At 35.5% G+C, this 21,924-nt stretch overlaps 1 protein-coding gene across 1 annotated transcript in view; it reads left to right on the top strand.

Moving 5' to 3' along the window:
* The window catches only part of uxs1 (UDP-glucuronate decarboxylase 1), a 92,759-nt gene that overhangs the window by 56,208 nt on the left and 14,627 nt on the right, over positions 1-21,924 (top strand). Inside the window, exons 9-11 of the mRNA XM_073845464.1 lie at positions 1,165-1,286; positions 18,157-18,276; positions 20,205-20,248. Coding sequence (XP_073701565.1) covers positions 1,165-1,286; positions 18,157-18,276; positions 20,205-20,248 — 286 coding nt within the window. The remainder of the gene's footprint in view (positions 1-1,164; positions 1,287-18,156; positions 18,277-20,204; positions 20,249-21,924) is intronic.

Below are 21,924 nucleotides of genomic sequence, written 5' to 3'. Positions count from 1 at the left end.
GTAGTTCCAAGAAGTGGAAGACTTAACTGTATAACAGATTTATTTTTCATGTTAGTATTTGGCCATTTTGACAAAGATTGTGATGCTTTATGATCACTGGGCTTTCCAGCAGAGCAACCATCCCAAAATATACATCCAAATCTACTGAAGTTTGGTTCAGGGATTGATCGTAGAATGTTCTCGAGTGGCCTGTTTGGTCTACAGCTACCTCCCATTTGTTCAGGCTATGGTATATTTTCTCGACCTGTCTGGGTGGTGCAGCTATTATTTGTAAGTGCTTGGTGTCACCTCTGAAGTCCATCGGGAATTCACACATCCACAGTTTCATGTGTGACTGGAATTTTGTTCTTTTACTTATTCAGGCACCTACAAGCACTTATTGAATGGAGTGTGGATGTGAAAGGTCTCTCGGAAATAACAGCTGTGTACAGCGATCTATTCTAATAGGCTGTTTCACAGCAATCACCACATGCATTAGTCTGACTAATGTCAGTCATTTTGACAGTAGTGATCTTTGAAAGCTAAAGCATAGGAAAAAAGAAGAAAAGGTCTTAGGTCCTCTACAACAGTGGTTCTCAATCCTGGTCCTGGGGGACCCCTGCTCTGCACATTTTGCATGTCTCCCTTATTTAACACACCTGATTGAGATCATCAGCTTATTAGGAGAGAGATCCATGAACTGAACTAACAAGCTGAAGATCTCAATCAGGTGTGTTAAATAAGAGAGACATGCAAAATGTGTAGAGCAGGGGTCCCCCAGGACCAGGATTGAGAACCGCTGCTCTAGAAGCACTTATGCTATCTATCATATAAGTAGCAGTTTCTTTATTTTGTCAATGAATCATCAAGTAGATTGCTGTACACAGCATGTCGAACAAGTCATAAGAAGTTTTAATGTCAGTTCATTAAATTTAATGTTAGACCTAGATCAAATGTTTTGAACCTTTTTATGTCTTTATGATTTATTGCCAGAGTCTTTTAAATCATTTATTTATTCATAGCTCTGTGTGCATTAAGACCATTTATATATGTTTAATTTTTGCTGTATGGAAAATGGTGTTATTTTTTTACTTTTGTTTTTCTAATTCTAATATTTGTGTTTACTGTAATCCATATGGGGTTGTGTATCACATATCATATTTGTGTGTTTGTGTCTTCAATTAGACCCAGAGGTGCACCCCCAGAATGAGGACTACTGGGGTCATGTGAACCCTATTGGTCCCCGGGCCTGTTATGATGAAGGAAAACGTGTTGCTGAGACAATGTGTTATGCCTACATGAAACAGGTAAGAGTGAAAATCACCCATGCATTACTGTTTGCCACTGTGTAGCAGCTGGATTTTTGTATTTAATTTTTTCATCCAGCTCGGTGTGAGAGCCAATTATCAGAGGAAGAGGTTAAGAATATATATAATGTAAAGTCTCAAACTGAACTTAGACCTCCAAAGCCATGGAGGACTTGAAATAATGATGCAAGAATTTCAGCTATTTTTTCTACATCAAAGGGCTTAAATTGATATACTTGAAGGAGTGACAAATATTTTTATGGAAAAAACAAGGCAGCTTTGCAACCTCACAGCTTCATGGCTGGATGTGTGGTTTGATGAGAAACTGAATGTGAAAAGGAAATGGTGAGTCAAAACATTTTTCGATGGAAACTGTGGGTCTGCACTAATATGCACAAATTTGTGTGTGAAATCTATGAACAGATTCACCAATAAATGTGTTTTCTTATTTTTTTCCAAATGTATAAAGATTAAGGTTTATACAGATTAAGATTATGTTCTGTGGTACAGTGCAAGATCATTTCCAGAGATCGTTAGATAATCAGAAAGTGTTTTTTTTTTGTATATATATATTTTGTTGTCATGTAAAAAGATATACCCAAAAATAAAAAATACCCCATGATTAACTCACCCTCAAACCATCCTAGGTGTATATGTTCAGACGAAAACAGTCAGAGTTATATTAAAAATGTCCTGGCTCTTCCAAGCTTTATAATGGCAGTGAATAGCTGTTGAGATTTTGGAAGCAAAATAAGGTGCATCCACCCATCATAAAAAGTGCTCCACACGGCTCCAGGGGGGTTAATAAAGACTTTCTGAAATTATTTGATGCGTTTCTGTAAGAAAAATATCCATATTTAAAACTTTACAAATCGTAATCTTTAGCTTCTTCTTCTAAATATGGATATTTATACACAAACACATATATTTCGCTTTAGAAGTCCTTTATTAACCCCCAGAGCCGTGTGGAGTACTTTTTATGATGGATGGATGCACTTCATTGGACTTCAGAATCTTAAAGGGGTCATCGGATGCCCATTTTCCACAATTTTATATGATTCTTTAGGGTCTTAATGAAAAGTCTATAATATACTTTGGTTAAAAATAGTAATGTATCAATAGTAGTGTAAAAAAACACCCTTTTACCTTGTCAAAATCAGCTCTCCAAAAAATCTACTTATTCTATGGCATGTTCTAGGGCTGGGCGATATGGACCAAAAGTCATATCCCGATATATTTAGGCTGAATATCGATATACGATATATATCCCGATATTTTTATCACAAAGTGAGAGCAATTGTTTAGTCACAGTCAAACCCAAATATGACATTTCACAAGTAGTTTTATTTAAACTGGCCGGATGAAACAATACTCAGCTGTTCAAAGAACAATAAAATGTAAAGATAAATACTGTATAACAAATATTATAAAATAATTAAATGACAAACCCTAGTAAGGGCAGGGTTTATATATAAAGACAGAACAAAATAAAGTGCTCAGTTTACTCAGTTTTCGACTTGTTCCACAGTTGCAACAGGGACCATATCTTTAGCGATGTGATAAGTGACCGCTTTAGTTATAGTGCACCACTTGTCACTTTTCTTTTCGTACGGTACACCGCGGGAAAATGAAGCTTGAAGGGAGCTTTGTGTCGGGGCTGGAGCTTTTGCGGGTTGCGGTTGGCTTGCAGCTGGGGCCTCGGCAGCGCGCAGTTTCACACACTCTTCATACTGCAGTTTGTGCCACTGTTTTAGATGGTGAAAAAGATTTGTAGTGCTTCCACCCCTGGCTGTAACTTCTTTATGGCACTCCCTACATATGACATGGTTTTGTTTCTCATCAGATACTTTGAATCCGAACCATCTCCATATTACTGAGCCGCTACTTTTTCGTTTACCAACCAATTTCTCCGCATGCTCAGCAGATGTTGTTGCTTCCTCCATGTTTGTTGAAGAGTGCCGGCGGAGTGTCTGCTCCAGAGTCCAGCCCCTCCCCTCTCTGTGCCTGAAAGAGGAGGGGCGTGGCCAGGGGCGCGCGAAGTAGTGCTGAGAGCTCCGGGTTAAAGCAGTTTGCTGGAGCAAGGCTCACAGCGCAGTTTGAACTACGCAGCCTATATCGATATATGCGATATGGTCAAATTTCATATCTCGTTTAAAAATATATCGATATATTTTTAATATCGATATATCGCCCAGCCCTAGCATGTTCCTTTAAATGCAAATGAGCTCTGCTCGCCCCGCCCCTCTCTGCTGTGGGATTATGAGCCGTAATGTTTACTTTAGCCGCATTTAGCCGTGTTTAGCGGCGAAACTTGCCAACAAGCACATTTTTAAGAAAGGCCATTTGCAAAGATGCATAAAAAAACCCTTATACTAACTTCTGCTGTGGGTGAAGCTACATCACGAATGATTCGCACGAACATAGACGCATATGTAGATGGGGGATCGGCGCTTTCCTTTTAAAAACGAAAGTAACGTTATCCTCTGCATCTTCAGCGGCTCAGATGTTGGGAGTAAATGACGACTGCTGTGTTCATTATTACATCCAACAACAGAACACCTCAATCGCTCAATCGGAGACATTCTTGTTTTCCCCTGCACCTGAGTCGACACAATGGAGATCGGAGTTTTAGCTCAGTGGGGGCGGGTCTAAGGTAAGGTGCTCATGTCAATCAACTATCGTGGGAGCAGCCTCTGTTTGTGTGTCGTCCCACCGACAAGAAGCTGAGAATGACTTAAAATATTACTTTTAAAGATTAAAAAAATACCAATGACCCCTTTAACAACCATTCACTGCCATAATAAAGCTTGGAAGAGCGAGGACGTTTTAAATATAGCTCTGATTAAATTCATCTGAAGAAGAAAGTCATATACACCTAGGATGGCTTGAGGGTGAGTAAATGATGGGGTAATCTTAATTTTTGGGTGAACTATCCCTTTAGGATACCAAATACAATGGACTTTTGACAGATGCATTTTTGTGATAAATAGTTTTATGTCATCAGTTATTGCATTAGATGTCAAGTTAAAAATACTACCTGTTTTTCACTTTTAGTGGCTTTTTGGTAGTAATTATATGGAAGTAAAATACTGACAAATGTTTTTGAAGCCAAACAGGGTGCTGTATAGCACTAACTGAAATAAAATGCATCGTATTAACAGTGCTTGCATTTTAAGGTTGTGCAATTCAACATGGGTGGATATTTAGGCTGTGAATTTTTCAAGTGGAAACATAAAATTTCATTTGTAAAATGTTCAATGTTAATAATACAGATTATTTTAAAATACTTTCACTATTGCATTGTTTACAATTTCAATATTAAATATTAATATTATTTTAAAATACAAATTTAACAATTGCAGTGTTCAAAATTTTAATACTAAATAATTTCAATACAACCTTTGATACTTGACAGGACATTTCGGTGCGTATTATTTCGCTTCCAAAAATTCACTGATTCAAATTCGCCAAGCAATTCGATACTACACATCCGGGTATGGCAGGAAGAGCAATTGAGCATCGATACAAAATCGACACCTGTTGCTTTCCGCTTCACCAGCAGGTGGTGAAAGCGAGTCTTGCTGAGACCATTGCAACAGGTAGAACGAGGCTACACCAGTGGCGCCTCCAGGATTTTTTTCATAGGGTGGCCGAAAGAGGCCAGTAAAAATGCTAGGGTGGCACAATGCAAAAAAATTTTGCATGCCTAAATCTAATTGAAGACAATAATTTTTTGCTTTACCGTTATTTCTGGTAGCATATAAAGTTATAGGCTTTAGAACTTCAGTATTACTATTCTCTGTACAGAGCAAAATAGAAAAAAAGTCGCTTTGCAATTCAACTGCAAGTAGCCTCATGTTTATTTGGAGTGCAAATTCATTTCAAATGTTTAAAAATAAACAAGAAAGCATAGATGTTTAATCAGCATATTCATCAAAATACACACAAGCTTAATACAAGTGCAGCACGAGCGCCACGGGCAGCAGCGAGCGTGCCTTCAGCGCAGTTTGAAGAGTTGCGCGATCATGCGCACGCAATAGCCTAAAGCTTGCCACAAAGCACCGGCAAAAGTAATTACCATGAATGTGCGGAGGGAAATAGTAACAAAATATTTTTAAAAAATAAAGCTGACGATCCTGACACGCCATTTCCTCGGACTCGCCTTTGTAGAGAATTGCGTCTACAAGGATTTCATAGCCTAATAAAAGATTTTGCTTTCGGTTTCGGTTCATCATTGTGAAACGCTCCTGTTCAAGACCAAGACGGCAGAAGCGCATCCTCTATGTTTTCTTTTCTTTATATAAAGTCACAAAGTTTTGTTGATATTGTGAGTGCACACAAATAAACGTAGCCCCTTTACAGCTCCGAATCATATATTACGCTTACCTTTATGAGCAAAAATGATGCCGTATTTTAAATTGTTTTCAGTGCAAGTGATCGCGCTGGCGCCTCCAAGTCCTGTAAGCCCGCTTTAGCTTTCACTTTGCGCACAAACGATTGGATATGGGTCTAACAGCGTACATTTATATAGGTTAAACCTTTAAACTGTTTACTATCTATAGATTTTATTTCATGCAAGTCGTGATTATTTGAGAAGGCTAAATTGATCAAACATAGGCTATGATCGACTCGCTGGTCGTTTGAAAATCAAAAACTTAGATTTAACGAATAAAAAAATGCTCCCAAACGCTTTTCTAAATTAAATTAATATAATAACGAAACAAAATATAATCACTTTGCCATTACATACAAAACTGAACTATTTATGCATGCTTCGCGGTGCGGCTGCGCTTGTGTGAGTGCGGGAAGTCGCTGCAACTCATGTAAAGAGGGGGAGGGGTTTAGAGCGTAGCCTACACATCATACACGTTTATTATATTTACTTTTAATGCTGTGTTTTGTCAATGTCCGTGTTAATTTAATAAATATTATTATTATTCTAAAAAACTCCACTCTTTCTGGTTGGAGGTGCCAATGGGGGGCCAGTGTCAATTTAGGGGTGTCCCCCTTGGGGGCGCCACTGGTTTGAAGTTCTACCTGTTGCAATGGTCTCAGCAAGACTCGCTTTCACCACCTGCTGGTGAAGCGGAAAGCAACAGGCGTCGATTTTGTATCGATGCTCAATTGCTCTTCCTGCCATACCCGGATGTGTAGCATCGAATTGCTTGCCGAATTTGAATTAGTGAATTTTTGGAAGCGAAATAAAACGCACCGAAATGTCCTGTCAAGTATCAAAGGTTGTATTGAAATTATTTAGTATTAAAATTTTGAACACTGCAATTGTTAAATTTGTATTTTAAAATAATATGAATATTTAATATTGAAATTGTAAACAATGCAATAGTGAAAGTCGTATTTTAAAATAATCTGTATTATTAACATTGAAAATTTTACAAATGATATTTTATGTTTCCACTTGAAAAATTCACAGCCTAAATATCCACCCATGTTGAATTGCACAACCTTAAAATGCAAGCACTGTTAATACGATGCTTTTTATTTCAGTTTGTGCTATACAGCACCCTGTTTTGCTTCAAAAACATTTGTCAGTATTTTACTTCCATTAGATATAATGACAACATTTTGTCAAAACAAAACAAAAATTTTTTTTTGACCACCTGTTAAGCACCTTGATCATTTTTGCGCTCTGTTTGGTTGACATACAGGCAAGATCACAATAATTATCTGTCTCTTTGGTTCTATGTAACACCTTTTTTTGTTAAACGCTGTAATATGATTGATTGGCACCAGCCTTTGTGCGGCTGGTTTTATCTGTTTTTCTTCACTCAGTGTCACTCTCAGATTGTCTTTATCATATTCACTGTTCCTCCAATACATACATTGTCGCTCTATGTGTCATCACATGAAAAATATCATCAGTGACTTGTGGCATCTGGCATGTCCTTTTAAAATGAAATTCAGTGACATTTCAAAAAGATAAAGGCTGTCTTTTTGTTTGTTCAGAAGAATTTTTTTTTTTTTTTCCTGTTTGCTACCTTTTATGCAGGTTGAGGATAATATGCCAGTTTTGAGCATTTTTGTTTTGCATAAAACACGGCCTAACGGCATAGTCTACCCGAAAATGAAAATTCAGTCATCATTAATTCACCCTTTTGCCAAACCTGTATGACTTTCTTTTGGCTGCAGAACACAAAAGAAGATATTTTGAGTCTTAAAGTGTTTTGTTTTTCCATACAGTGAGTCAGTTTTCACCAAAATGGTTTGGTTACCAAAATATCCTGTGGTCAGTTTTCATTTTGGGTGAGCTATCCCTATGAAGCCAGGTGTATATGCATGTTTTATGACAGCATGGGGCTGTTGTAATGTGGCAAGATAGTGAGATTAAAGGCTGTACTTCCATTAACCTTTGCTTTCCATTAGGTTAGTAATGAAAATCATCAAATCCAGGACCTAGAAATGGCCCGTTCTCTCTTCTGTCCCACTCCCTCACCTTGTTTTTTCATTATCTCATTTCTTTTTTGGGCTTTTGTGCACAATAGGGCTCTCCTTTTTTCATGTTTATCAGTCCATCCTCCTCTCACCCGTGCTAATCTCTGTGTCTGAGATGGAGATGGAGGTGCTTCATCAGTCCCCTGCATTCATTGATGTTCAATTAGATTTACTCTTCCATTCATGCACTTCCTTCCATCCATAGCAATTGACTTTCCTCTTTATCTGATTGTGCTTTGCTTTCTGACTCTGGACAGACTCTGTTATCCTCTGCCCTCATATTATTACTCTTTTGTGATTGAAGAAGTTACATTTACAGGTAAAATCTCTACTTTTAGAATGTTAGAAACACCCTTAATAAAAGGGTCATGAACTTCCTTTTTTATTATTTTGTACTGTTCTCTGAGGTCTACTCAACATTATCAAGATTTTTACATCAAAAAATATCCTAATTTAGAAGTTATAGGCTATTTTCTGCCCTGATTTTTTTAACCCCCCTCATCAGAACGCTCTGTTTGAATAGGCATGACGGATTGTAGACTCAAAAGTAAATGCCCCCTGCTATGATTAGCGATAACATGGGTATGTTTGACAGCCTAGATCCTTCATAGATGGATCCATAAATACTCAGTATATATATATATAAAATGACTTGAAAACACTTTTGTTGTGACATTACTGTCAGATCCAATATAGTCAGCACAGCGTCGTCTTTTAGTTTCAAGATTTTTGAAATCCTGTGGAGAATTTTGCCATGTTTGCATGGTGAAATTAAGTGAACAAAGGACCAAGTTCTTACTGATGTGGTCTAACCTGATCTATTCTCTCTTAATGTTGAGATCAGAAGGAAGGCAATGCAAAGGCTGTATTTTTCCACAACTTGGCACTGCACAGCACACTTGTTGTCTTCTGAGCCACATTTATCATTTGGTTTTTGCATACACCTGCATTTGCCTTTCTCATTATTTAAAGGCATTGACCTTCTTATGTTTAGCTGCACTATTACATCATAGTGGCACATTTCACAATCTGTCGTTTTTCCAGATTGGCTTCAATATAAGCCTGTTTTTAGATTAACAAGAAGGTTTTGAATTCTGATACTTACAGGATGTTTTTATAGTACACTGTAAACAAAATCTGTAGAAATTACAGTATTACTGGCAGCTGGTTGCCAGTAACTTACTGTAGATTTAAATTTATGCTATTTACTGGCAACAGTTTGTTCAAAGTTAATTGAACATTAACATTAACAAGTCTTTATCTTTACAGAATAAAACTAAAATAACAGCCTCATGCAAAGCATTCTGGGAACCAAAATCTGAAGGAAAAAAACAGAAAAAGGTTGATGAAGGTTTCTGGTTCCCAGAATGCTTTGCAGTAGGTTGTTATTTTATAGTTTTATTCTGTAAAGACAAAGACTTGTTAATGTTTAATGTTCATTTAACTTTGAACAAACTGTTGCCAGTAAATAACATAAATTAAAAATCTGCAGTAAGTTACTGGCAACCAGCTGCAGAACTACAGCAAATTTTTTACAGTGTACTATGACCTCTTATATGTCAAATAATCAAGGGAATATTTGATTTCTCAGTTCATGACCCCTTTAATTAGTCCACTTCAATCCCCTTTGCTGTCTGTCCATTCCCTTATATCACCTGCACTCATCGAGCAATTTCCTTTATGAGCTTCCTTCATCTGTTGGGCATTATGCCTCTGGCATTGGCTGTAAGTCAGCTCTGTCTGTCTACTTTCACCTCAGGCATCAGGAGGCTGTTTGCTCAGCCTGAATTGCAGCTTTCTGGCATTTTTGAGACCCATCATTGCTCTGAAAATGATTTCTCAGTCCCCATTTGAACTAATGGAAAGCATTGATTTTAAGCCTCTTTCTCTGAAGACAGCTCTCTTGCATGCTCTCATGCTGCAAACTTTTATTCCTTACATTTTTGCCCAGGCTATTTCGAAGGTGTCGTTATTAGTTTGAAATGTGATGAGCTTCACCACACACTTTAATGAGATTTTACAGTCTTTAATGTGAGTGGGTCTATTCTTTATATACTACCAGTTTAAAGTTTTTGAAAAGTTTTTGAAAAACGCAGTTTTGAGATTTTGGGCTTTTTGGTCTTTCTCAAAGTGTTGTGTTTTTTTTTTTTTTTTTTTCTCAGACTAGTGGAAAGAAAGCATCCAAAAGAGACTGTTAAGCGTTTTTTTATAGCACTTTATCTATTTGTGTCAATAGATTTCAATTACAATATATATTTTTAAAGGCTATTTTTTTTTAATTAGTCTTTTTTTCTTCTACACTGAGCCATAAATCTCCACTTCAGTAGCACTTACACACACAAAACTTTATATTTTTATTCCTGTCTATATCCTGAAGGTTTTTACAGAGGGATTTGTTCATATATTATTTGCTTGTATTTTCTGAATTATGGAGTGACAAAATGAGATACCCAAAATTCCCTTCTGTGAAAACATTTGACTGTAATGTCAAAAATATTAAACAGGAGTTTTGAAACTGACTTCATTCAGTGTTTAGATTTTTGTAGTAGAAATGTATGCAAATTAGAGCATATTTCATTAAATAATGCCTCATTTGCATATTTAAACCTAACATTTTAGAAAACGTGTAATACAGATATTTGCAATTATCAATGTAATTAATCAACTGGGTAAGGAAATAACTATTATGTTTTGTATATTTTTTTTCCTTATGAACCTGCAGTGTCTCGCCTTAAAATGTCTTATTCCTGTGATCAAATATTACATTTTCAGCATCATCACTCAGACATGATCCTTCAGAAATCATTCTAATATGCTGATTTACTGTTCAAGAGACATTTATTATTATGATTATTATCAATATTTAAAACAGTAAAGTAATTTGTTTCAGGATTCTTTGATTGATAGAAAGATCCAAAGATCACCATTTATCTGAAATAAAAACAGCTTTTGTAACATTTTACACTATGCCATTCTTTACAGGGGGGAAAGAAGTTATAGAAATTAATACTTTTTTTTATTTTTGTTTTTTTTTAACAAGGACACTTTAAATTGATAAAAAGTGATGATAAATGCATTTATAATGTTACAGAATATTTCTATTTCAGATACATTCTGAACTTTCTATTCATCAAAGAAACATGAAAATTTTACTCAGCAGTTTTCAATATCATAATAATAAATGTTTGAGCAGCACATTGGAATATTAGAAAGATTTCTGAAGGATCATGTGACTGGAGTAATCAAGCTAAAAATTCAGCTTTAAAATCACAGAAATAAATTACATTTTAAAATAAAATGTATTCAAATAGAAATAGTACAAATATTTCCAAATTTGACTGGTTTTGCTGTACTTTGGATCAAATAAATGCAGGCTTGGTGAGCAGAAGAGGCTCAAAATCAAAATCTTAGTGCTCAAAAACTTTTGACTGTTAGTGAATTTTCCTAATTACATTTTTTGCCTATTTGCCTAAATAAATGGAACAATTTCATAAGAGTGCATAAACTGGGCCTGAGATCAGGAAATGATTCTTGAACTTGGTTTGTGGTTGTACATGTGCACAGCCTACTGATTTTATTCATTTATTTGTTTAATTTCTAAGGTTTGCACATTTTGGTTTGAATGTCATCAGACAACCAAGGTTACTCAAGTTACCTAATATTTTTTGTACGTGCATCACATACTTGCTTTAAGCGTTCTCTCTTACCCGTGGTAAAAACGGTAACACACAGCCTTGTCATTGCAACTAAATTGTGCCGCGCTCACACACATTGTTGTGTAATCACATGATAGGCTTGCAATCAGGGGAGTGCTTTTCTTTGCTAAAAAGGCCACTTAAGTAGGCTGTCCTTGTTTTGTCCTCGTTATGTGATGTAGTCTGGCATTTTTGCTGGCCATCCTTCATTTATAATGCTATTCATGAGTTTCCTTGTTTTTATTCTTGTCCACAGAGTTAATTATAGAACTACTGGACCTTAAAATCCAACCATCCCTGTTAAGCTTCCAGTTTCTCTCATACATTGTTTCAAGGCCAGTGTTTGATGCAGGCACAAGTACAGGTTTTTCCATGACACGGCCTGTCTGTAATGATTTATGTAGCTGATATCATATAAAGTATTTTCCAGTTGTAAGCAGTATTATTATTTTATTTTGATGCCTCATATTAGAGCCATTAATTCAGTTCACAGATAAATAATTTATAATAAAACATCATTTAATTTTGATGGTCACTTAAAAGTTTTCTAAGTACATGGACATTCTTGTAGTTTGTGCACTGTGCACTGCTTAAGGGAACAGTGGCATGATATAAATAGATATTAAAGATGTGCAATAGTTTGTCCCGTCTCTTTTTATTATGCAGAGATCATATCAGTAAGCCATTCATATTTGAAATTCCCTGAAGTATGTCAACACTGTGGCTCTGCGATGCCGAAGGGTCTATAGGAGTCTTTTAGAAGCATGTTTGGAAACATCATTTTATTTGCAGTTTCATTGAATGGGGATGCTGTTTAGACATAAATAAGCAGCTTTAATCATTTACTTTTTCTTTGCTTTGCTTCCTCCCTGTGGTCTTGCTTTTGATTTGATTTTTTAAAATGATGTGGCCATGTCTTTTGGCCTTATCGCCCAGTTTTGATTGGAATTACTAATTTGGAGCAATGTGGAGAATAGTGATGTTACTTCATGTTCTTAGGGTATTTTAGAGCTATTTCAACGTTTTTTGACCCAGAGATGCCCCATGAGGCTCCCAACTACCTCAGGGTCACCATTAAATGATCACGATAGATTGACACCATATCATTAATCACTTTATTTAAGGGATAGTTCACCCAAAAATGAAAACTTGCCCATTATTTACTCACCCTCCAGGCATCCTAGGTGTATATGACTTCCTTTTTTCAGACGAATCCAATCGGAGTTATATTAAAAATTATCTTGGCACTTCCAAGCTTTAGAATTGCATGAGTGGGTGTTTCTCTTCATCAGTCCAAAACAAGCCCGATAAAGTGCATCCATCCATAATAAAGTGTGCCTCACACGGCTCCAAGGGGTAAATAAAGGCCTCCTGTAGTGAATCTTTTTTCTAAGAAAAATATCCATATTTAAAACATAAGAATCACTTTAATCTGGCTTGCGCCAACTGGTCGTACACGGAAGCCCTTCTGCGCGGATGACGTAGGACGTCGGCGTTACACATGCGCTGGTGAGTCTCGCACAAACCAGCGTTTCATTACTTTAGCAAAGGAAAACCATATCGAAATCCTCTAACATTTTTTTTTTATATAAATCCTTGTTTCGTTGTACTTCTAATTCGTGATTTTGTTTTGAATCCTCTACGGCGCTTTGTGTTAGTCACTTCTAAGTGGCACATGCGCACCGGCAACGTCCAACTACATTCGCCCAGAGCTGCTTCTGTGTGCGACCAGTTGGCGCGAGCTAGATTAAAATTATTATAATGTTTTAAATATGGATATTTTTCTTAAAAAAAGCTTAAAAAAAAAAAAAAAATTGAAATGCCAGGACATTTTGTAATATAACTCTGATTGGATTTGTCTGAGAGAAGGAAGTCATACACACCTAGGATGCCTGGAGGGTGAGTAAATAATGGGCTAATTTTCATTTTTGGGTTAACTAACCCTTTAACATTAACATACCTTACAGTTAGGGATGCACCGAATGTTCGGCAACTGAAATTATTTGGCTGAACACCGAAATAGCTTTTTTTTTTTTTTGCTATTTTCGGCCAAATTATTTCGAATAAGCAAAAGGAAGAAAAAAAATGACCATGACATGACACGACCAAATAGAGGCGCGCACTAATGCAGCAGCATGTCGGCAGTGTGGAAGCATTTAAAACTGTCTGAGAAAGACGCAAAAATCATTACAAGCACCGACAACACGAGACTGTTTAGTGTCGCATCGCATGTCTTCCATGAGAAGAGAAAGGGGTGGTTGTTGCTGCTTACTGTGTGATGACTGAAATTGCGAAAATGGCCTTAAACCATTAGTAAATAAACTACAGAACATTGTGTTGTCTAATACACACACAAATTGTATTTATTCTGACAGCTCTGCACAAGCTCATTAGCCAGGGTTCAAAGTCCAAAGCACAAGGATGAGAATCATTCATAAATCTGCTGCTTTCAGCATTAAGTAGTACTGAGGTCTTCTTGTGGGGTTCCGCCAAAATAAAAGTCAACATTCATAAATGTTAGTATTGGAATTTTACTGTTGTTCTGTGAAATAAAATAAAGTAACACAAAAATAATGATAACAGTCATTACAACAGCTCTCTTAATACATGTATTATAACATTTCCCTTTACTCACCAAGGCAGCATTTATATAAAGAATATTATTTTATTAACTTATAATTTTAAGTTAAAAGTTAGTGTTGGTAGGCTGTAATGTCTACTAGAATGTTAAAAATGTTCAGTGTTAAATGAATATTTTGAAATAGTTGTTTTGTAATTGATTTTTTTTTTCTTTGAAAAGCAAGACAAAACTGTAAAAAGCAAATATAGGCTATTTAAATTTCTGCAGTGGTGAAAAAAACTGGCAAAATACATGGGGGGAAAACACGAAAAACCGTGTTCGGCAATCGGTAATCATGTTCACTCTGAAATCTGTTATCAGTTACTCATCATTTGCCCTCATGTTGTTCCAAACCTTGATGACTTTTTCTCTGTGAAGTGAAAAAGAAGATATTTTGAAGTCTAATTAATTTAGACTTATTTGTATTGTCGTCTTCTGGCTTTTAAAAACAGGCATGAGTCAGAGTAATTAGATGTGACTTGTTAGTCCTCATGTACGTCAGCAGCGTCTTCTAATAATTTTAGGCCTCTATTTATAGCCTCTTGTAAACAGAATCAAATAAAAGTTAGTCTGCATAAGTTGCTCATAAGTCATAGTTTACTACCACATCATCTGTTTACGTGTTTGAATGCGTTTATGAATGACAAATATTTGTACACATGACAGGTGGCAAAAACACCAAAGAAATCTTGATGTGTACTTATACAACAACAAATATGCATAACTGCACATTGTTTTAGGGTATTCCATTAGTTTGGATATTTGTGATCCTGGACCACTAAACCAGTCTTAAGTAGCACAGGTATATTTGCAGCAATAGCCAAAAATACATTGTATGGGTCAAAATATAGAATTTTCTTTCATGCCAAAAATCATTAGGATATTGTTCCATGAAGATATTTTGTAAATTTCCTACCATAAATATATCAAAACCTAATTTTTGATTAGTAATATGCATTGCTAAGAACTTCATTTGGACAATTTTAATGGTGATTTTTTTTTTCTTTCTCCAAGCCTCCAAGATTTTAAAATAGTTGTATCTCAGCCAAATATTGTCCTATCCCAAGAAACCATACATCAATAGAATTAATTACTGGTTTTGTGGTCCAATGTTACATTTATGGATCTGTTGTTTAATTTGTAATGTTTCCTCTTTTCATATTGTCTTTTTCCCTCATATACTAGCTAAGTAAGCTGTTTTATTTTAAGTCAAAATACTCTTAAAATGCTCATCTTCTTAGTGGACATTTGTTTCCTGCTCCAGATATAATAATAAAATAATGTATTATTTTTGAAGTGTAACATATTCACATAACAGTAATTTAAACATAGCCTTTATAAAAAAAAATAAAGCTAATGTGTAAAAAGTAAACAACTAGTATTTCTTGGAATCATGTTCCATCTGTTCAGTAACCATGGAAATTTCACTTGACCCAAGAAATTATACACATCTGTTCTCATCTTGTTAAGGCTGAAAAGAAGTGGTACAGTTTTAGAAACGGCAAACATTAGAAAAGTCCATACAAGACTACATAAATTAAATAGATACACAAACAATTTTGTTGTGATGCCACTACAAGGGGATAACCTGATTTTATTAAAAAAATAAATAAATAAATAAAAGTCTTGTAAATGTGATAGTATTGCCTGGTCATTGGTTTGCATTTAAACGAGTAATAAGGTTTATTTCAATAAGCGGATTGTAGCAGTTATCAGCGTATTAGTGTGCCTGCAAATTTGCTTAATGAGTTTTAATACGCTTTCTGCCACTGCTCTATGGAAATTAAACAAGCCATATTTTGATACTCCTAACTTCTTAAACTCTCCTAGTTTTTGGCCTTTTTTGATAATGCATGTTACACTGTAACAAAACAAACTGAAAAAAAAAAAAAAACATAGAACAGCCAATAAAGTCTTGGCAGAAAATAACCAGTATTTTCCTTTAGGTTAAAAGACATTTCCTTCAACCCTAAAATACTACAAAATACAATGTGCAATTCAAAATGTGGATAAAACACCGGTGGAAAAATCAATATGGAAAATTTCTTTTTATTAACACAATACATTGGGCTCTATTTTGTATAGACTTTTCTTCGAGTGCACATTATCAGATGTAGTAGTCCTTAAAGCTGTATGTTACCTGAAATTGTAAACTTTTAACTTCCAGGGTGTTGATGGGTAATGGTTAAATATTACCAATATTCTCACATTAAATCACATTAATTAAATGAACATACACTTTACAAATGCTGAGATGAAAACAACCCAGTGCTGAAAAAATATAGACAAACCCAGTGACTTTTTTGGTTAACTCAACTTTTAGTTAATTATTAATAAGTTGATTAAATAATAGTTAAATATATATTTTTAATTGCTTATTAGTAAATGTTCACCTTTTGCTTATTGCTAATGCCTTTAGTAATTATGCATCTGTTTTTTAATTTACAACCTATTTTGGGATCATTTTAAGCCAACCATAGTCATTTTTAAACAATAGTTGAGTTAAATAAAATTACACAGAAGGTTGGTTTAAACATTTAAAGGAACACTCCACTTTTTTTTGGAAATAGGCTCATATCAACTCCCCCCATGTTAATAAATTTGAGTTTTACCGTTTTTAAATCCATTCAGCCGTTCTCCTGATCTGGCGATATCACTTTTAGCATAGCTTAGCATAGATCATTGAATCCTATTAGACCAATAGCATCGCGTTCAAAAATGACCAACCAGTTTCGATATTTGTCCTATTTAAAACTTGACTCTTCTGTAGTTATATCGTGTACTAAGACCGGTAGAAAATGTAAAGCTGCCATTTTCTAGGCCGATAAGATTAGGAACTACACTCCCATTGCTGCGTAATAGTCAAGGAAGTTTGCTACCGTAACATGGATGCAGCAGGTGCAGTAATATCACGCAGCACATGAAATTAGTTGCCAGCTAGGTAATTTCCAATGAGGAACACTCCCTGTGCAAGCAGTTGGTCGAGTTGTGCTGCGTGATATTACTGCGCCTGCTTCGGCCATATTACGGCAGCAAACGTCCTTGAATATTACTCCAGAATGGGAGTGTAGTTCCTAATCTTATCGGCCTAGAAAAATGGCAGCTTTACATTTTCTACCGGTCTTAGTACACGATATAACTACAGAAGAGTCAAGTTTCAAATAGGACAAATATCGAAACTCGTTGGTCATTTTTGAACACTATGCTATTGGTCTAATAGGATTCAATGATCTATGCTAAGCTATGCTAAAAGTGATATCGCCAGAACAGGAGAACGGCTGAATGGATTTCAAAACGGTAAAAATCAACTTATTAACTCGGGGGGAGTTGGAGAATGAGCCTATTTCCAAAAAAATGGAGTGTTCCTTTAACTCATATGCTGGGTCAAAACAACCCAGTCACTGGGATTGTCCATATTTCACCCAGTGCTGGGTTGTATTTAACCCAGGATTTTTAGACTGTAGCTGTATTATCAGCCAAAAGTAAATTATGAGATGCTAGAAATACAAAAAGCACTGGCATTTGCATGATCCAAAAGCATGAAAGAGTTGCATGTCTTCCTCTGTTATGCTGACAAAGGCTGTCCATCAATGACCAACACCTCTGAAATATGTGTGTGTGTGGGCCACATGCTTTTAATACGAGACTTTCCACAGTTTGGACAGGTGGGCCAAGGAAATTTGATGATTAATGTCACATTTGCTTGAAATAAGATGCTGTCTGTCACTGTGTTAATCACAAATGCCATTCATACTTAATGTGAGTGTGTTAACAGATCGGCCCACTTATATTTGTGACACCCAAGTGCTGCTGTCAATAAAGCAAAAGGGCAAACAAACCAAATACTAATGCATTCTAAAATTTTTCATTTTTCAGTCCAGTTGTTACCCTTCTGCTGATTTTTAATTTTTTTAATAAGGATCTCATATATCAATGCAGTAGTTTCAAGACAAATAATCAGTGAAACTCTAGTAATAAATCTTAAGCTTCAGCTACATAAAATCCCGATATCTTTACTGAACATTGCTGCATGTTCACTGAATAATTAACACTCGCAGCAGAACTCTTGGTGTTAATAAGGTTTGCATGTGTCTGTGTCTCACAGGAAGGAGTGGAGGTGAGAGTGGCTCGGATCTTCAACACCTTCGGGTCTCGCATGCACATGAATGATGGGCGAGTGGTCAGTAATTTCATTCTGCAGGCTTTACAGGGAGAGCCACTTACGGTAAGACCCACTCACCTCGTTAAAATAAAGAACCATATACAGTGTTAATTGCACCCCCTGACTCTCAATTACTGCTTTGACCTTTTCAGCTTCCCACAGACACAAATTGTTTACTTCAGTTTGTAGTTTTGTGAATTTAAACTCCCATAAAACACTTTTATTTCATTATTAAATCCCATTTATTTAATTTTGTATACAAACCGTTTTTAACAGTGGGCATCCATACAAAAACTCTATTAACACTATTTGTTGTATTATATTAAACAGATATGGAAGGAAATATGGAAGCCCACTTCTGCCACTGAATAAAAATGTAATTGTGACTTTTTATCTCACAATTCTGACTTTTTTTCTTTAAATTGCATGTTTATATTTTCTGACTTTATTAAAACCAATTGGAGTTATTAAGTCTGATTTGTGAGAAATAAACAAAATACTCACATTAGCGGAAAAGTCAGAATTGTGAGTTTTGACTTTGCAATTGTGATTAATAGTCTCACCATTGTGAGATTATATCATGCAATTCTGAAAAAAGTTCAGAATTGAGAGTTTATATCTCGCAATTTTGACTTCATTTCTCAGAATTGCGAGTTTATATCTCACAGTACTGACTTTATAACTCGCAATTGCGAGTTTGTATCTCACAATTCTAAGAAAAAAAGTCCGAACTGTGAGATAAAAAGTCGCTATAACCTTTTTTATTAGGTGGCGGAAACAGGTTTCCATATGGAAATGATAATAATATTTTTTTTCCTTATGGCTAATTTATTTGCTAGAATTTTAAATGCACACATCAGTCTTTTTTACCTCAAAATGTGACTTTTTTTCTCAGAATTGTGAGATATAAAGTTGCAATAATTTTTAGTTTTTATTTATTTTTCTTTTTTGTTTTAAGTGGCAGAAACGGGTTCCCATATGGAAATGATAATAATAATTTGCGATTTTTTTTTCCTTATGGCTAATTTATTCGCTAGAATTTTAAATGCACACATCAGTCTTTTTTCCCTCAAAATTGGACTTTATATCTCACAATTCTAAGAAAAAAAACTGAGATATAAAGTCGCAATATTTATTTTTATTTTTTTTTTTTAGTGGCGGAAACAGGTTTCCGGAAATTATATATTTTTTCTTCTTATGGCTAATTTAATCGCTAGAATATTAAATGCACACATCAACCTTTTTTTCCCCTCAAATTGGACTTTATAACTCAAAATTCGGAGAAAAAAAAGTCAGAATTGCAAGATACATATTCGCATTTGCAAGAAAAAAGTCAGAATTGCAATTGCAAGTTTATATCTTGCAATTCTGACTTTATAACTCGGATTTATGAGTTTGTATCATAATTCTGAGAAAAAAAGAATTGTGTGATACAAAGTCGCAATAACCTTTTTTTTTTTTTTATTCAGTGACGGAAACAGGTTTCCATATAGAAATAAAATGAATAGTTTGGGATTTTTTATGGCTAATTTAATTGCTAGAATTTGAAATGCACACAATTTAATATATTTAAAATATGTAAAAGCACACATCAGTCTTTTTCCCCTCAAAATTGGACTTAATTCACAATTGCAAGTTTATGTCAATTGCGAGTTTTGACAAAATAGAAACAATAGTAATAATTTTTGAATATTTTTTTCCTTATGGCTAATTGAATTGCTAGAATTTTAAACGCACACAATTTAATATATTTTAATGTATTTAAAATATTTTCACTTTTTTTTTTTAAGATGATGTCATGTAAAAATGTTTTTTGTAAACATTTATTTGAATGCAAAAATCAGCCCATGTGACAAGTCACCCTTAAAAATGAATTTTTCATATTGATTGACTGTTCTTTAATCATTTTGTAGTAGCTCCTTCTCTTGCTTGCTGTATGTGCTCTGATGACTGATTGTGATTCTGTTTGTTTCTCCTGCACGTTTTTTCAGGTTTACGGTTCAGGTTCTCAGACAAGAGCTTTCCAATATGTGAGGTAAGCACTGATAAAAAACCAAATGGATGTATGTGTGGGCTTTCATTTGTTTGTCTATCTAGAGTACAAGAGTACACACATGCAAAAAGTAAACAGGATGAAAAATACTACAAAAAATTAAAAACAACAAAATATGGGAGCCTAATACCATGATTCACTGATGTTCCCATCATCTTGAACAGTAAATGTTCAAACTCTTTACAAATGGATTGAGGCAGAAAATGATCTGTGAAAGATGCGTTATAAGTCAGCACTCAAACAAAACAAAAAGAAGGATCAAATTGGCCTGTTCTGTATAAACAGGCGATGTTACAAATTTGAGGGGAAAAAAAAACTACTGCCGTGAACAAAGATTTACGTAACGCATCCATCTGTCCCTTTTTCCCCATTTCCATCTGTTTTCAACCCACCTCTAGTTTTCTGTATTATTCCTTCTAATGTTATTGTGCATTTGAATGATAGGAGCAGAGAAAAAAGCCATCTGGTCTCTGCCGAATGAAACACGTGAACAAACAAAAGTATTAAAATGAGTCTGCTGCATCAGCGCAGTCCCATGTTTTGTCTTAATGAAATGAACCCTGAGGACAGGAGGACCCTGAGGACTTCTGAACAGTCCTTCCTGACAGATTGCTCCATAGCGTTTTCAAGAACGGAGGTCTGCTTTTGATAGGATTATGAATGCTTTCTGGTAATTGCGTTGAAGGTATTTCAAAGGCTGAACTCAGTGTTTTGATTTAAAAGGCTGCCGAGTTTGTGTACGGACTGATAATGTGGTGGTGCTTTGGTGGAAGCAAATTTATCAGTTATTAATGGTCTTTGGACTTATCCCCATGTGATATTCATGGAACTGAGAAATACATATAACCAGTGGATGTATTTGTGTATATCCTTATTTTTACATATTTGTGTCAGGAATTTTGACCTCCTTGATCTGACCATCATGTATCTTTCATCATTCGTTCCACCTCCAGGGAACAGAATGGCTGAAATGATCTCAAAATGTATTACGGAACTGTTTGTAGGTGATATTTTGAGTGTAATTTAATTAACCCAGTTTCATCTGGAGGTATATGGCTGCTTGGCTCCATCTTTAGAAGACTCAACACTCCGGCGGGGTAAGAGATCAGAGCCATCGTGGGTTTTTTGAAGTCTCAGTATCTCCGTAGAACAAACATTCTCCTGGATGAGCAAAGTTCATATAATTAGGACTGTGTAATATAATACACGTGATTGACTGCAGAATTTTCCTTCAGCTTTTCTCTGTGAATCATTTCTCACAAACCAAAGACTATAGAATACCCAAGACATGTCACTCGTGTAGTTTTGAATGGGGAAAAATGCAACGCTCATTATGGCCGCGAAGCCCCGCCTTCTTAGTGAAAGAGCCAATCGTTGATTAGAAAAGTCAGCGTGTCACTGCAGCTGCCGTTAGAAGTCCCGGTTGCTATAGAAACAATCGGCGCTCTAAGACGTGCGCTCAGTTCTGCGCATGCGCACTGGCTCATCTAGCCGGAAAAATAAGCGTTTTTTCACGCTATTGGAGCACAAGGAACCATATTTATGAGGCAGTTCTTGTTGGATTTCTTTGGAGATTTAAAATATGAAATTTAATCGTAAGCTTGGTGAACAGTTTTGGAGAATTTGATGTTTCCCCATTCAAACAGATAGGAGCTGCA

This window comes from Garra rufa, chromosome 8 (genome assembly GCF_049309525.1).
Source record: "Garra rufa chromosome 8, GarRuf1.0, whole genome shotgun sequence".
NCBI lineage: Eukaryota > Metazoa > Chordata > Actinopteri > Cypriniformes > Cyprinidae > Garra > Garra rufa.
This window is presented reverse-complemented; position numbering and strand designations above follow the sequence as displayed.